This window comes from Argiope bruennichi, chromosome 6 (genome assembly GCF_947563725.1).
Source record: "Argiope bruennichi chromosome 6, qqArgBrue1.1, whole genome shotgun sequence".
Taxonomy (NCBI): domain Eukaryota; kingdom Metazoa; phylum Arthropoda; class Arachnida; order Araneae; family Araneidae; genus Argiope; species Argiope bruennichi.
In genome coordinates, this window is record NC_079156.1 from 131,086,698 (window position 1) to 131,105,301 (window position 18,604).

At 28.6% G+C, this 18,604-nt stretch overlaps 1 protein-coding gene across 4 annotated transcripts in view; it reads right to left on the reverse strand.

Moving 5' to 3' along the window:
• Positions 1–1,683: 1,683 nt before the first annotated feature.
• The window catches only part of LOC129973049 (uncharacterized), a 123,301-nt gene continuing 106,380 nt past the window's right edge, over positions 1,684–18,604 (reverse strand). For 3 of the 4 annotated variants that reach the window (XM_056087408.1, XM_056087409.1, XM_056087407.1), the window contains 2 exons: positions 13,400–13,507; positions 1,684–6,642 (listed from right to left, as the gene is read on the reverse strand). In XM_056087408.1, coding sequence (XP_055943383.1) covers positions 3,511–6,582 — 3,072 coding nt within the window. In that variant the 5' untranslated portion in view covers positions 6,583–6,642; positions 13,400–13,507 and the 3' untranslated portion in view covers positions 1,684–3,510. The remainder of the gene's footprint in view (positions 6,643–13,399; positions 13,508–18,604) is intronic. The other variant, XM_056087410.1, reaches the window with a different exon arrangement.

Here is an 18,604-nt window from a genome sequence, read left to right on the forward strand (position 1 = left end):
TTTATGGTTGATTTCTATGATTGAAAAAAATATTATAATTTTATAATTGAATAAAATGTTATAATTTTATGATTGAACAAAATGTTATAATTTTATGATTGAACAAAATATTATAATTTTATGGTTGATTTCTATGATTGAAAAAAATATTATAATTTTATAATTGAATAAAATGTTATAATTTTATGATTGAACAAAATGTTATAATTTTATGGTTTATTTTATGATTGAAAAAGTATTCTAATTTTTATGTTTGATTTTATGATTGAACAAAATGTTATAATTTTATGGTTGATTTCTATGATTGAAAAAAATATTATAATTTTATGGTTGATTTCTATGATTGAAAAAAATATTATAATTTTATAATTGAATAAAATGTTATAATTTTATGATTGAACAAAATGTTATAATTTTATGATTGAACAAAATATTATAATTTTATGGTTGATTTCTATGATTGAAAAAAATATTATAATTTTATAATTGAATAAAATGTTATAATTTTATGATTGAACAAAATGTTATAATTTTATGATTGAACAAAATATTATAATTTTATGGTTGATTTCTATGATTGAAAAAAATATTATAATTTTATAATTGAATAAAATGTTATAATTTTATGATTGAACAAAATGTTATAATTTTATGGTTGATTTTATGATTGAACAAAATATTGTAATATTATGGTTCAAATTTAGAGGGATAAATCACAACAGTAGGTGGAAACAGTTATTCCAAAATGCGGAAATATTTGTGTCAATACAGAAAAGCTGTCACATGTAAATATTTGTATCTGTTAGTATATCCTCCTACATCATATCTTCAAAGAAATTTGCTAATCCTGCCTAATTTTGTTAATTTGGTTGATTGGTGGCTAGTTGCAACTTTAACTTTATATATAAAAAAAAGAAGATTCGACTTGACTCTCAATCTGAGACGAACAATTAAAAAAGACATACCTTTAAGTCACCAGTGTTGAACTCGATCACATACCCACAGCGTAGTATCTTCGCTAGAAAGTGTTTGGTATAAAAGAGTCTTTAATAATTCATCGTCATCATCAAAAAAGAAGAATCATAAGCATAATTAAATTCCTAATGGATCATGGAAAATTATTCCCATTAAATGAATTCTATCTATTTTTCTGTCTAATATTTTAATACTCCCAGCATTTTATTCATAGTATATCCTTACGCCTTCTCTAGTACATCATTTTTTTTAATAATTACTTTATTTTTCACTCATTCTGTACATTGTCCTGTTCCTTCATCCAGTTTATTGCACTCCAGATATTTTTCATTCAAGTTTTTATCATTTGTATGCTTCTTTCCAAATCATTGCAGTGTAATTATTATTTTCTTTTTTTTTATAAAGCCCACCTACATCTATACCAAACCGGAAAAAGAACCACAAGCTCAAGGAGCGGAGGTGTGGCATTCAGTGTTAAGTATTGTTAAAGGAATGTATCTATTTACAGTTGAAAAAGATGTTCATTTTCAGCACCATTTCAGCACTTCAATTAATATATTATCTGATCACTGTTAAAATTTTATAAAAGTTAATAAAAGATGCATTTTTATTTTCCTATTCTGCCCTTTTAATAATCTTTCGTGATATATACATTATCTCTGAAGTCGCTATGGATAAATAACACAAATGAATAAATTTGTCTTTTAATATTTCAGCAAGTTTTACAGATAGAAGTATGAAAATCTAAAGATATGAGGTTACATTTTGAAAACATTGACATTTTATCGGTTTGGGGATAGTACAAAAGTTTAAATATTTTTTAACCATCTACTTCTACATAAGCCAAAGCAATTTCATACATACATTTGATATCTTATTTGATGAAATTTTGTAATTTGAAGCATATGTCTAATTTCTATAATTAAGGATTAAATATTTATTCCGCCTTTTTTAAACACTTGGTATTATATATACATATATTAAAAATTAAGGAAAAAATCACAAAAACAGCAATATTTTTCTTAAAAATAAGCCCTTAAGACAGGGTAATAGGTGATGGTTTACTGCTACAGGACGGCAACGCTAGACTGCACAATGTTTGATATCCTGAATTATCAGAAGGAAATAATTCAGGGTATGGAATGGCCAGCTTGATAATCGAATCTGAATTCCTGTCGAGCATGTTCACGATGCTTTAGGAAGGTATATAACTGCTCTCAATCCTCCTACTCAGACACTTGCCACTCTAGCAACACAAGGGCAACGACCCCTATCCTTTCTTACGAAGCTGATAGACCACATAATTGGTAACATTACACATCGCTGCATTACTTCTAGAGGGTATACCAGGCTATATTGAAAGTACTTTTTCTATATTAATCTGGAACATTCAAATTTTGAATTTTATACACATGCTAGTTTTTATAACGCCATAATTGTCTGGTAATTTTTTTTCTTCACATTATTTTATACCTGGATAAATGTTGTATCCTATGGGTCAGGTTAAGTAAATTCTGCAGAGAACGTTCTGCGTAATAGCCACTTTTGTGATTAGTTCCTTAGTTTTTGAACAGCAGAATATATACGATTGCATTAAGTTTTTATGGGCAATCATAAATGTGTCAGATGAAATATTCTATAAATTAATCTCAAGAAAAGACAAAAATGATGACTAAACAGATGTGAAGACAGAAGCATTTAAAAACATTTATATGAAATGCAGACAGAAGGTCGATAGATTACAAACAAATGCAAAAATTGCAATTGTGCGTAGATTTTCTGTACATTTAAAATTAAGATTTAAACTGAAAAATATAACAATGATTGAGTCATTTGATGTTCAGTACAACAGTATAATACAACTGCTAAAAACGTTTATGGTAACCCTGTACATTTATAAATATGGTTACCATATAATAAAAACGTAGTCATTAAAACATAATTCTGCCCTTAATTACACAAGTACGTTTTCAATAAACTTTAATCTCGTCTGCCATCACAAGAAACATTCGTAAAGATGAATTTGAAAGCACAAGCACATAAACACCAAGAGCATATCAATCTGTTTCTTAACATATCGAGTGCCAGAAAGTTCAGTTTTTATTTTATATATTTTCGAGATAGGAACTCTTCGAAATGATGCAACCAGTTCAGGATTTTGTATACATCATTTCCAGCTAATCTGTTCTACATACTCCACTGTAAAATAGCTATGGATCCAAAAAATAACGGATGGAATATAATAGGGACTCCGAACAAAATCTTTTTTTTTTATGAAGAATTCAATACTTTCTGAAGCTACCAGGGTGATTAAAATGCTTGATTTCCTCTATTTAGAAAACACTCATTTAATCTTCTAAAAACAGTAAATGGAGAATAATTTTTAGTTTTCATAGAAAAATACAATCTGTGTAATATTGACATGACGAGATATACATTTGAGTTGTTGCAATTCTCCATTTCGAATGAAAATAGAAAATCATATTTTTGTTGTTTTTCATTCTGATATGATAAAATTTCCAACTTCCTTCCATTTCATAAAGGCCAAGAATTAAAGTAGAGAGATTCTTTAATTTTAGAGATCAATTCTGACTTTGGTAAGTTAGAGTATACCACTTGAATCGACTTTTCCTTTGAACAGAGGGACTTCACTTGCCCAGTGGCATTTGCTGCTGTATCAGGATTCAAGGTCAAGTCAGAATAGGAAGCATTGTGAAACATCGAAGGTGAATCACTGCAAAGGGTTGCACGAAAAGTTGAGATGGTTTTCATACCAATTAATTTTAGGTTTGAATCCTTCCTTTCCATGATTAACGCCAGTTGCTTTTCCATTTTTTCAACAAGTGTTTTGAATGTTTCTAAGTTCTCCAATTTAATAAAATAATGAGAAGCTAACATGCGCTCAACAGATTTCCCAAGGGATGTGACTTTTTCAATTTCTAAAAGAAAAAGTTTGTAAGATGATTCAGATTGTGGATCTAAATCTGTAACTGTTGGTAAGCGTTCATTTTCGGCTTGGTGAGATACACAATCAAAATAATTCTGAGTTGTTGATGAAGAAATGCTGGCACTGGTATTATGAAGACCGTTCAAATGGTAGCCTTGACATATATCAAACTTAAAATACACATTGGCATTATTAATAAAGAAATATACACCTTTATTGTTCCAATTGATAAGTCTTCCTTCAAACGAAGGAAAATTCAGATCTAGATCTTGCGTGACTGTAGTAGTAGTGACTGGGGATTGAGCTGTATGATTCTTTCTTTTAAGACTTTTCTCTGCAACTCCTAGGTTATTTTTTCTTCGACGTGTTGTGGATGTCGATTTAGTTTTTTGTTTCTTTGGATTTTTAGTATCCATGTCACTGTTTTCCTTTCGTCGACGTATGACTGATTTCAACTGCGAAATCGCTTCGTCATGATTTGCCCTAAAGATAATGTCGGACGGTTCATTGCTGATTTTTTTTAATCTCTTACGAGAACGATGCTGTTGTGGTTTACGTTCTCTTCCTCTCTTATTCGATGAAATGACGGGAAGGTTTAGATTACATGTCTTCTTAGAAATTTTTCTTGGTTTCTTCTTTCTGGAGTTTTCTTCAGGTTCACGTATAGAATTCAACATATTGAAATTAATAAAAATGTCTGTTTCTTTTCCCATAGTTGAAGGCTCAGCTATTATGGAACCTCCCGAATAATAGTTTGAGCTTTCTTGAAATGTCTGATCACTTGCATGGGCAGATCTTGTATCTTGTTCAGAGAAAGATATTTTCTTCCTCTTTTTAATGATGCGTTTCCTTTCTGGACCCTTTGAATGTAACTGCATACTTGAAGCCTCGGCTATTACGGAACCTCCAGTATAAAGGTTTGAGACTTCTTGAAATGTCTGATCACCTGCATTGACAGATCTTGTATCTTGTGCAAAGGAAGATTTTTTCGGTGCCCTTTGTTTTCTCTCGGTGTCCTTTGAATACAATTTCACTTGATTCAATTGTTGTTGCGAATTCATTTGTGGGTATTCGCGGTAGTTGTTTGTTGCGATGTATTTGGACGAATTCTTTTGCTCATTCTGTGAGGTATTCCAGGTAGGAAAATCACGATTATCTTTTAATATCTCTTCTGAAATATCAGGAGTTGTTGATATTTTCTTCTCAGCGCTTGCTTCCCTGTTTCTTTCAAGCATTTTATTTTTCTCATGCACGGCAATAGCTTTGCGATATTTAGGAACACATTTTCTATCGTTATCATTATCATTTGAGCTTTCCTTGGATGCCTCAATATCTGTTGGAGCATTTCTGTTCATATCATCGTTGCATGATGATGAAAATCGCACACAACTCATGGAAACAATTTCGTGTAAAGGCGGAACAACTGGAACAATATATAATCTCCTTTGGCCATTTGAATGAGGTTCAAGGGAAGACACCTCATTTCTGAGAGGTTCTAAAGGATATACATCCAACGTAGGAGTCGGTCGTGGTGCTGAAGCAACAGGTGATGCATTCACTGTTGTGGGAATTTCAAGGAACCCTAAGTGTCTGATTTCATTTGCTAAACACGAATTTGGCTCCATCCTCGCTTTGTCAAGTGATAAGACGGAGAAGTCGGTAGCTGATGCATCTTCTGTTATTTCAGTATTCGCACTTTCCAAGTATAGGTTTAACTCATTTGCTTTATCTGCTTCATTTGATGCTGGAGAAGCAGCTAAATCAACCGTATCATTCGAAATGTCACTGTTTCTGAAAACATTAGCACTTAAATTTTCTATTTTTTCAGCGGGATCTTTTCTTGTGCATGCTAATACTGGTTCAGAGAACTCCAAGGGGCTCATTTCTTGAGAATCATTCGCTTCTAATGCATTTTTACTTGACTGTACTTCATGATCCAGTCCAGATGAATCTGAGTCCATTATATTCTCAAAATCTTGGAAGTCAAAATTATATGCATCTTCAGTTGGAAAAATTGGCAAATCATTTGTTGTCAAAGTTTCATTAAATAGATAATTTTCACTTTCACTCGAAATTTCGAAATTCGAAATTTCAGATTCATCTATAGGAACTGAAATTAATTCTTTTGAACCATTCTGAAATTGTTCTTCAGTTGGTTTCGTGTGATCTGTTGATATCACAATCTCTTCCTGGCTACTTTCCTTTTCATTTGAGTCAATGTTTTTAGATGTATAAGGTGGACCCGTGTTATCAAATGTAGTCCTATTTTCTTCCATGTGAAGTGTGGGCACATCAGATTGATGACACAGTAATGAATGATTGTCTGATGGACTGGTAAAAGAAGATCCAGGAACTTCGCCTGTAAAATTCGATGAAATTGCTTCTTGGTCTTCTCTCTTCTCCTCTTTAATTACGACATTTGCGAAAATTATACTACAGGTATTATCCAAGGATAGACCAGAATCACAGGAACTATCCACTGAGGAGACACCCGCTTTTGTTCCTGGTTCATTATTCAAGAATAAACCAGAATCACAGGAACTATCCACTAAGAAGGCACTTGCTTCTGTTCCTGGTTCTGTTTTAATCTTTACCGCTTTATGTACGCTTACAGAGGATGTTACGACTCCTATAAATTGAATGTCTTCATCTTCGTCCATTCTGCAGTGTTTACAAGTACATTTTTATTTATAAAAAGGAATGCAATAGTAGCAGTCTTGCTAAAAAGGGGGATAAAAATTTATTAATATTAAGAATTTAAATATTTGAGCTACAATAATTTATGCTTTACTATAAATGATATCAACTGTTAAAACTGCATAACTTTTAATATATGGAAAACAACAAAGACAGGTATTTAAATTTTCAGAATCAATATACATAATCAAAAACTATAGGTATTAAAACTTTCTGAAAATTTCAGTATTGGAATAGCATAACTCAGTTTTTACTTATTGTAATCATAACTAAGAAGTCAAAGTACACAATCGAATATCCGGTTTGCGACTATCCGGCTTGGTTTTTCAAAAACTAAAAACTGTAAGTTTTGACTCTTATCTTAGGATAACCTTTTCATATCTGTGTATCTTTTCTCAGTGAAAAATATAATCAATTTGGGTCAATTTTTTTAAAGAAGTACTTGTAGTCATTAAATCCCATACTATATTTGATATATTTAAGTCATTGCATTTTTTGAATTATCAAGTTTACTTGCTTCAGAAAGTATAGACAGACGGAAAATCAACTGCCACTTGGGGTTTGCTCAAAATTTGATAGGTGTCAATAATATAGATGTTAAATCTGTGTACCAAATTTTATCTATCTAATCTTCTTCGTTTTGCAGTTATCGTATAACTGATATTCGAACAGCCGTACAGAGAGAGTTCCTCTCAAAGGATTTTGCTCAAAACTTGATAGATATCTACAAATTTGGTGCAAAAACCATTTGCCAAATTCCATCTATCTAGATCAAAGCGGGGTTGAGTTATATTTATCGCAGAGAGACGGACTTTTTTCAAAAAGGTGCTTTTCGAACTCATTCGCCAAACACGTGGAGATTCGTCGAAATCTAATTCGAATTTTTTGATGATTACCATGTTTTTTGTATATTACGTATACGAAAAAGTAAAAATATTAAAAAAAAAAAAATAGTTTGTCTATATCTTTCAAGAATGGGCAAAAATCACATGAATCAATATTTCATGAAACGACAACAATGAAAACGGTTTGAATTTGAAGACAAAAATGTATCTATTATTAAAAAAAATTACCAAAATTCTTTGATAAATCGTTAAAGTTTTAGATGTAAATATCTACATGAGATGAATTGGAAAAACGAGGAATTATTGTAGTTAGGTGCTTATTTGTAATAATAAAGCGCTTTAATATCACTAATAATGGTCACTAACAATGATACTAATAAAAAATTATAGCAATAACAAAATAAGATCATTTGCCTGTGAATTTTCATGGAATAAGATTGATTACCGATTCATGAATCGACTCATGCCTGTGTGATTCAAAAAATTAAGAAATGGAAAGAAAAAAAGCACGAATCTTAACACAGTCACTTTCTTTACAATGAAAATTTTAAAAAGTGTCAGCAAAGCAGTTTTGTGCAATTAGCATTTTAAGCAGCTTTTTTCGAAATCTAGAAAAAATTGACTGCCAGTCAATCCACTCATATGTATGAATAATTCTAAAAATTAAAAAAATGAAATGAAATATTCATAGTTGTTGAGAAATGTTAAATTGTTAAACAGTTCAAAACGTTGGATTAAATCGATAAAAAGGTTGACAATCAATCAATCGAATCGTGTGTATGAATCTAAAATTTAAGAAATGAAAAAAAAAATCATGAATTTTGACACTGTCTCTATTCTTAAGGTGACTGCCTACATTCAAGGATTTTTTTAAATGATATTTCTTAAATTTTTTTGATATTTTTTAATTCAACAATACATAAAAGTAATAAAAATTCCGAAATCAAAATTTCTGAACAAGTATTATTTTTTAATTTATAAATTTGAAGTAAATTTAAACAAAATTTAACCAAAGGGGATAATACTCTACACAAAATTCTAATGGGATAATCATAATTTTCTTTATACACTAGAAACATAACACAGAAATATTCATAAAAATGGAGCATCTAAAAGATTGATTAAAAAAGAAAAAAATGTTATGAATGTTGATATGCTTTTTATAGACATTATTGTCATTTTTTTAAAATTTTTTAATAAAAAAAGGTGTATTATCTACATCAAAACTCTTAGTTCAGGTTATTGAGAATAGCATACGCTGAAAATTTCCTTAAGAAAATTTAAGAAGTGTTGGAGATATTATGTTAATGGCTGATAATTTTTTTCAAAAATTATTTCGTGAGAATTGCATTTAAAGTTTGTAATTGCTGTAATAAAGTAAATGGAAGTATGAACATTAAACAATAAAAAGTATGAACATTTTTCTTTTATAAATTAAGTCCTAAGTTTGAATCGCTATAAAATTCTAAACGTAAAGAATTACATCATAATATAAGATATTTTTATAATTTCTGAATTGTCCGATTCACAAAAACATGAGTCGAGAGACAGGTAGACAATCTTTTTATCGCTTTGGTTGACCGTTTTGCACTGTTTAAAAATTTAACCATGAATAATATTTGTTAAATGTGTGAATATTTCATTTTATTTCTTAAAGTTTCAGAATTACACCTACGTTTAAGTAGATCGAATTGAATGTAAAGTATCAATTTTAAATCGGATGACACTGCTTTTTCCTTCCTCAATTTTTATATTTACCTACACATTAGTCGACTCATTTTCAGTCAACTTTTACCAAATTTAGTCCATAATTAGACGTCTTAAAATTTTAAATGTACCGAACGAGTACTAAATAGATGAATTTATTTTTTGATTTCTTAACGACAGACACTTATGAGTCAACTGACTGGAATCGACATTTTTTCCGACTTACGACAATGATCGACATTGCTTAGCAACTTAAGTCAAATGAATAAAGGTCAAAATTTATGATTATCTTTTTTCATTATTTTTATTCTCTTGTGCAGTGTAAATTTTTTTGTATTCAGCCATTTTACAAATTTAATCCTAAATTTGAATCCATTAAGAATATAAGTGAAAAGAATGGACATCAAATACAAGATTCTTTTTAAATATTTTTTCTTAATTTTACGATTTACACACACATGAGTCGACTGACTGGTAGTCAACCGTTTTATCGATTTATTCCAACGTTTCACCCTTTTTAACTATTTGACGAAGTACGTTTGTTAAAATATATGAATATTTATTTTCATTTCTTAATTTTTTGAATAACGAAGTGCAAATCAATCGAAAGTCAATAAACTTTTTCTAGATTTCCGCATGAATTTGAAATTTTTTGCAACTTTATTTAAAAAACGAGTGTTAAAATGTAAGAATTTATCTTTTCATTTCTTAATTTTTGATTCACTCATGCACATGATTTTTTTCGACTTAGGCTAAAATTTGACATTGCTTCAAAATTTAAATGTAAAGAATCAATTTCAAAATGGATGATTTTTTTTTCATTTCTTTATTTTATATTCATTATCACATGTGTCAATTGACTGCTTGAGTTTTGAGTTTTTGCAATTTAATCCGAAATTTGAACCTCTTTAGCAATTTAAGTTCAAAGTCTGAACAATATAATATAAGAGCATTTTTCATTTAAAGAATTATTCATTAGGTTTGAATCTCTATAATAATTTAAATATATAGAATGAACATACTAATGTATGATTTTTTTTCTTTTTTTTCTGAATTTTTCGATTGACACAAACATGAGTCGAGGGAGTGGTAGTCAGCCTTTTCATCGATTTAGCTGTCCGTTTTTCACTATTTAAAAATATAACGCTTTCTTTTCTTTCTTTTTTTTTGTTAGAATTGCAAACACATTTAAGTGGACCGAATTGCAATCAATTTATTCTGGATTCTCACCAAATATTGACACTGCTTAACATTTTAATTGTAAAGAACTAGGAAAAAAATATATGAATTTTGCTTTTCATATTATTACTTTTAGAATCACACACTCATGAGTCGTTCGACAAGCAGAATACCTTTTATCGATGCAATCCAATGCTTAATATGCGCTTAATAGCTAATAGTAAAGAATCCATTTTTAATCCGATGACATGCCTTTTTGATTTCTTAATTTTTATAATTACATACTAATTTGTAAAATGACTAGTAGACAATTTTTTCCAGGTTTAGTCCGAAGCTTTAATTTAATTCAAAAGAAAGTTTTTAAGTATATCATTTTTTATTGTCAATTTTTTAAAACTTTTACATTCATACACTCAAGAATCAGCAGATTGGCAGTGAAATATTTCATAGATTTAGCACAAAGTTTAATGCTCCTTAACAGTGTTAAACATCGCCAGGCACTAAGTCGATAAAATGCTTGAATGCTAGGCACTTAAGAATCATGTGTGCATGAAATTAGAATTAAGAGATAAAAAAAAAAGAAAAAGAAGGTAAATGCTTACATTTTTACCATTGTTCTCAAAAATAACACTGTTAAGGAGACTCAAACATTAGATTAAATCTATAAAAAAAGTTTGAATGCTAGGCACTTAAGAATCATGTGTGCATGAAATTAGAATTAAGAGATAAAAAAAAAAAGAAAAAGAAGGTAAATGCTTACATTTTTACCATTGTTCTCAAAAATAACACTGTTAAGGAGACTCAAACATTAGATTACATCTATAAAAAAAGTTTTAATTACCAGTCGATCGACTCATGGATTTTCGAATGCAAAATGTAAGAAAAGGAAAGAAAAAAATCTAACATTGAGAAACTTTTTCTTTAGAATTAAAGTTATAAACAGTGTCAAAACTTGAACTACATCAATCACTACTGCCAGTCAGTAAATAATTGTGCAATTGTCTATAATCATTAAGAAATGTCATCCCATCAAATGTTTAAAACAGCCTCTTTATATTTTTATTACTAAGCATTGTCAAGTCTTGAGCTCAGTCGATTAAAAGATTCACAGCCTGTCAATCGACTCTAAATCTCAAAATTAAAAAATGAAAAAAAAAAAAAAATAATGCTTTTTTAATTGAATTAAAAAAAAATTAAAGCTTAAACGTTGTTCTTTATAATTGAAGTTTCGAGTTATAATATTCTTAACAAAATGCATTTAATTACTTGCTATACATTTAAAACCTACAAAAATAAAGAAATGAAAAAAAAAAAAAAAAACCCATCATGCATTTTGACATAAATTCTTTGTACTTACACTGTTAAGCTGTGTCAAACTTCCGCTTACATCGACAAAAAATATCATTGCCAGTCATATGACTTATGAGTGTCTGAATAAAAATATTAAGAAACAATACCTTTTAACACTCGTTCTCTACAATTAAAAATTCTAATCTGTTTAATTTTGGACTAGATTTGGAAAATGTTGATGGCCAATAGACCAACATATGAGTATGTAAATATAAAAATGAAAAAATAAAAAAGCAATTTCATCCAATTTAAAACTAGTTCTTTACATATAAATTTTTACGAAGTGTCAATCCTTGTACTGAGCCTATAAATGTTTCACTAACAGTTAGTCAACTCACGAATATTGAATCTAAAAGTATATAAATGAGAAGAAAAATCCATACTTTTATTCCCCATTCTTTACAACAAAGGTTTTAAGCGGTGTCAGAATTTTGTTGAAACATAGGAATAGTTGACTGCCACTCAGTTCAATAATATATGAGTGTAATTAGAAAATTAAAAAATGAAATAAAATTTTATATCATTTTAAAGAACGTTTTTATAAGTTAAATTGTTAAACAGGGCAAAATACTGACTAAATCAATAAAAATTTTGATTACCTGTCGATAGACTAATGTGTATATGAATTATAATATTTTGAAATGAAAAAAATTCATGCATTATATTGTCCTTTCTTTGCCATTAAATTGTTAAAAAGATTCAAATTTAGATAAAGACTGACATTTGATACATGTGTGAGTGAAGGCAAAATAATGAAAGAAAAATAGAAGAATAATAAATTTTGACATTGATTGTTTACATTGAAATTTTTAAGCAATGCCAATCTTCGACCTAAGTCGATTAAAAGTTTTGACTTTCAGAAAGTCAAATCAAGTCTATTTTTCGATTCACCCAAATATGTGTCGAGAGAATGGTAATTAACCTTTTTATCGATTCAGTCGACCATTTTGCACTATCTAACAATTTAACGATGAAAAATGTATGAAACTCAATACCACTTCCAATTTTCAGAATTACACTCACATTTAAATTGTCTGAAATGCAGTTAACGTTTTCTAAATTTCCTCCAAATATTGACACTTGAAATTTTATATGTAAAGAACTTGGAATAAAATATATGAATTTTGTTTATCATTTCCTCGCTTTTACTTTTCGATCATTCATGTGTGTAGGAATTATATTAGTTTGAAATGAAAAAAGAAACTCATACATTGTATTATCCTTTCCTTGCAATTAAGTTATTAAAGCGATTTAAACTTTGGATAAAGACTGACAGTCCGTCAGTTGATACATGTGCAACATACAAAAGAATAATATATTTGAATGTATACAATCAAATATACAATCAATTGAATTTCAATGTAAACAATCTAAGAATAAACTTAGATTGTTTACATTGAAATTTTTAAGCTGTGTCAATCTTTCGCTTAAGTCGATAAAAAGTTTTGACTTCCAGGTAGTCAAATCATATTTTTAGATTAAATCTGCAAGAGTTGCCAGTCAATCAACTCACGAGTGTTTGAATATAAAAATTAAGAAAAGAAATGAGAAATTTCCACATATTAACACTTTTTCTTTACGATTAAAGTTTTCAGCAGAGTTAAATTTTGGACAAAATATAGAAAACAATTGACAGCTGGTCAGTCGACTCCAATGTGAAAAAGTAGAGAAACTATGAAATGCAAAATAAAATTCTTACCTTTTAAACCTGGCTCTTTACATTCAATTTTCAGAACATTGTTAGGCCCAAGAATTTGTTAGTTTTAACAGTTTAACTACCAGTCGGTAGAGTCACCAATGTGTGAATCTAAAAATGAAGAAAAGAAGAGAATTTTTTTTATCAATCGTTTCTAATTGTTAATTTGTCAAGCAAAGTATAACTTTGGAATAAATCCTTAAAACGTTTCTCTATCAGTACGTCGATTCCTTTGTGAGTAAATGAAAATGAAATAATGAAGAAAATTCACATATTTTAAATTTTGCTGTTTACGATTAAATTGTAAACGGGTTACAACATTTGGATTAAACCGATGAAAGGTTTAATAACATTCAATTGAATCATGTGTGCGTGTGTGAATTGAATAACTAAAAAAAAATGAAAATATCAATGTTTTCAATGCCATTTCTTTACACTTAAATTATTAATCAGCGTGAAAGTCTCAACTAAATCATTAAAATGTTTGACTGTGTTTTAAAGGACATACATTCGGGTAAAAGTAAAAATTTGGGAACGAAGAACGGCAAATGCATATATTTTAACACTCTCTATTTAGACCAAAAATTGTAATCATTATTAAATCTCGTAAAAATCAGGAAAATGCTGAACATCCAGTCAATCGACTCATCTGTGCTTGAAACGAAAAATTAAGAAATGGAAAAAAAGTATCACGCAATTTTATACAGGTTCTTATATTTTAATTTTTAAGCAGTGTCAACTCAGGAATTAGTCGATAAAAGGTTTGACTGCCAGACAGTTGACTCATGTGTGTATGAATCAAAAATTAAGAGATGAAAAAAATCGTCGTCAAAGCTTTTGTAGAAATATAGAGAAAGATTATTGACTGTCTGTTGACTTTCTGTGTGTTATTCAAAAAAAAAAAAAAAAGTAGAAATGAAAATAACTATTCATAAATTTTAACAACCATTCTTAATCGTCAAATAATTAAATAGCGGAAAAAGTTGGACTAAGCCGATAAAAATGTTGACTACCAGTCAGTCGACTCATGTGTTTTTGAATCGAAAATTTAAGAAAGTTAAAAAAATTATGTATTTTAATGTTCATTTTTTGCTATTAGATTTTTAATGGACTCATATTTAGAATTAAATCTGCCAAATGCACGAATGCAAGTTAAATTATATAGGTTCGAAAGACTAAAAATAAAGAAAACATATATATGAATCTTGAATTTGATTCATTACATTCAAGTTTTAAGCAGTATCAAACTTTGGTGGGAATCTCGAAAAACTAGATTGCAAGCCAGTCTACTTAAATGTATGTGTAATTATAAAAATTAAAAAATGAAATGAAATATTCGTACATTTCACAAATATTCTTCATCGTTAAATTTTAAATCTTGAAAAATAGTCAACTAAATCGATAAAAAGGTTAACTACCAGTCCCTCGAATGATGTTTGAGTGAATCGAAAAAATAATAAATGTAGAGAAAAATCATACATTCTAATGCTCATTCCTTACACTTAGATTGTTATAGAGATTCAGAAAAAAAATCTATGAATCAAAAAATTTCATATATTATATTGTTAATTATTTGCACTGCAATTGTTAAAGTGAGTCAATTGACACATATTCTTGAGAATAAAAAATGAGGAAATGAAAATAAAATAAATTTTGACATTGATTCTTTACATATAAATTTAACACAGTGGGAAATTTTGGATGCAGTTGATAAGAGGGGTGATTTCAGGAAGTTAAATCATGAGTGGAGTGAATCAAAAATTAAGAAATGAAAAATCATAATTGGATACATTTTAACATTTGTTCCCAAAAAAATTACACTATTTAGCAGTGCCAAACTTTTAGATTAAATATGTAATGAGTTTGAATGCAATCAGTAGACTAATGAGTTTTTGAATCTAATCTTTGATTAAGAAATGAAAAGATAAATTCATACATGCTAACAATCGATTTTTGCATATAAAATTTTAAACAATGTCAAGTTTTAATGGAAATACAGAGAAAGTTTATTGACTGTTGGTTGACTTTCAGTGTGTTATACAACCCCCCCCCCTATTTATATATTTTAACAACCGTTCCTTATCGTCATATAATTAAATAGCGCAAAACGTTGGACTAAGTCGATAAAATTGTTGACTACCAGTCAGTCGACTCATGTCTTTGTGAATCAAATATTCAAGAAAAGGTATATATATATAAAAAAATGTATTTTATGTTCATTTCCTCCGCTTAGATTTTTAATGGACTCAAATTTCGAATTAAATATGTAAAATGGACGAATGCAAGTTAAGTGGTACATGCAACGGGAGACTAAAAAAAAAAGGAAAAAACATTTATGAATTTTTAACTTGACTCATTACATTAAAGTTTTAAGCAGTGTCAAACTTTGGTGGGAATTTAGAAAAACTCAGTCTACTTAATTCAGTCTACTTAAATGTGAATGTTATTCTAAAAACTAAAAAAAATTGAAATTAAATATTCAAAAATTTAACAAATATTCTTCATCGTTAAATTTTAAATCTTGAAAATTTGTCAACTAAATCGATAAAAAGGTTGACTTCCAGTCTCTCGACTGATGTTTAAGTGAATTGAAAAATCATACATTCTAATGCTCACATTCTAATAATCACATTCATTCCTCACATTTAAATTGTTATAGTGATTCAGAAATAAATCTATGAATCAAAAAATTTCATATATTATATTGTTAATTATTTGCACTGAAATTGTTAAAGTGATTTAATTTTCGCATTAAATTTCTGAAAAAGCAGACTGGCAGTCAAAATGAGGAAATGGAAAGAATAATAAATTTTGACATTGATTCTTTACATATAAATTTTAACACATTGGAAAACTTTGGATAAAGTTGATAAGAGGGGTGATTTCAGGAAGTTAAATCATGAATGTGAGTGAATCAAAAATTAAGAAATGAAAAATCATAAATGGATACATTTTAACATTTGTTTACAAAAAAATTACACTATTTAGCAGAGCCAAACTGTTAGATTAAATATGTAATGTTTGAATGCAATCAGTAGACTAATGAGTGTTTGAATCGAATGATTAAGAAATGGAAAGATAAATTCATATATTTTAAATATTGTTTTTTGCATATAAAATTTTAAAGAATGTCCAGCTTTATTTGAAATATTGAGAAAGTTTATAGACTGTTGGTTGGCTTTCAGTGTGCTATAAAAAATTAAAAAAACTATTCATACATTTTAACAACCGTTCTTTATCGTCAAATAATTAAACAGCGCAAAACCTTGGACAGCGCAAAAAGTCGATAAAATTGTTGACTACCATTCAGTCGACTCATGTGTTTGTAAATCGAATATTTAAGAAAAGGTTTAAAAAAAAAAGTATTTTTGAAAAATTAATGACAATTTTTTATGAATGTATGAAATTTTTTTTATGAATGTATGAAAATTTGTTATGAATTTTGAATTTGATTTATTAAGTATATATTTTAAGCAGTGCCAATCTTTGGTTTAAGGGGACAAAAATTGTTTCTGGCAGTCAGAGAAATGTTGGCTTTCAGTGACTCGACAACTGTGTACGTAGATATAAAAGTAAAGAAAAAGAAAAGCAGTGTTATTCAATTTTAAACTGATACTTTATATTTGAGTTTCTTAGCATTGTCCAGGCTTTAACTAAGTTAATAAAAGTGTGACTACCAATTAGTCGACTCATGAATGTTTGAATTTAAAAATAATAAATTAACAGATAATTTCATACATATTATACTCTTTCTTTATAATTAAAGTTTTCAACAGGGTCAAATTTTGGACTAAATCAGGGAAATGTTCACAGCCAGTTAGTCGACAAATGTGTATATAAATATAAAAATGAACGAAAAAGTAATGTCACCTGATTTAAAACTTGTTTTTTTACATTTTAAATGCTAAACTTTGTCCGGTATTGGATTAAGTCGAAAAAGGTTTTACTGAATATCATTCAACTCAGGAGTGTGTTATTCTAAAGCAAGGAAATGATAATAAAAATTGATATATTTTATTCTCCTTTCTTTACAATTAAAGTTTTAAGCGTGTCAAACAGTGGTGGGAATGAATAAATAGTTGACTACAGTCTACTTAAATGTGTGTATAATTCTAAAACTTAAAAAATGAAATCCTATATTCAAGCATTTAACAAATATTCTTCATTTTTTATATTATTAAATGGAACAAAACTGTCAACTAAATTGATGAAAAGGCTGACTACCAGTCACTCGACTCATGTTTGTGTGAATCCAATTTTTAATTTCTAAGCAGGGTCCAGACTTGGACTAAGATAATAAAAGTTTAATACTAAGATAATAAAGTAAAGGACTAATATATTAAAAGCAAAACAGAAATTGAAATATATGTTTATACATATTAACTCTAGTATTTTACAATTAAAGTATTCAGCCATTAAACATTTGTCGACTGCCTGGCCGTGAACATTTTCCTTATTTAGCCCAAAATTTGACTCTGCTGAAAACTTTAATTGTAAAGAATGAGTGTTAATATGTATGAATTCAACTTTTAATTTTTTAATTTTTAATTTGTGGATTTAGCTCTAAGTTTAAATTTCTATAACAATTTAAATACAAAGAAAGACCATTATAATCTTTCATTTCTAAATTTTTCGATTAACACAAACATGAGTCGAGAGACATATAGTCAGAATAGAATATTCGTTAAATGTGTGAATATTTCATTATATTTTTTTGTTTCAGAATTACACCTACATTAAGTGGATTGCAGGATTAATTGCATCAACTTTTTCTAGACTGCCACCAAAGTTTGACACTGCTTGAAACTTTAATAATAAAGAACGGAGATAAAATACATGAATTTTTCTTATAATTTCCTCGCTTTTAGGAATACATACTCATGATTCGACTGACATTCAGGAAGCATTTTATCGACTTAACCCAATACTTGGCACTGTTTACCATTTCAAATCTAAAAAAAACCCAGTTTTACATCCGAATTTTGGACTCATTTGGAAAATGTTCACCACCAGTCAGTCGAAAAATGTTTTTATAAATAAAATAATTAAAGAATGAAAAAGAAATGTCAACCGATTTAAAACTGGCCGATCAACAATTTTACTGCCATACAGTTGATTCATGAGTGAGTGAATATAAAATTATGAAATAAAAATATTCATGCATTTTGAAACTTGTTCACCACAACAAAAGTTTTTACCAGTTTCAGA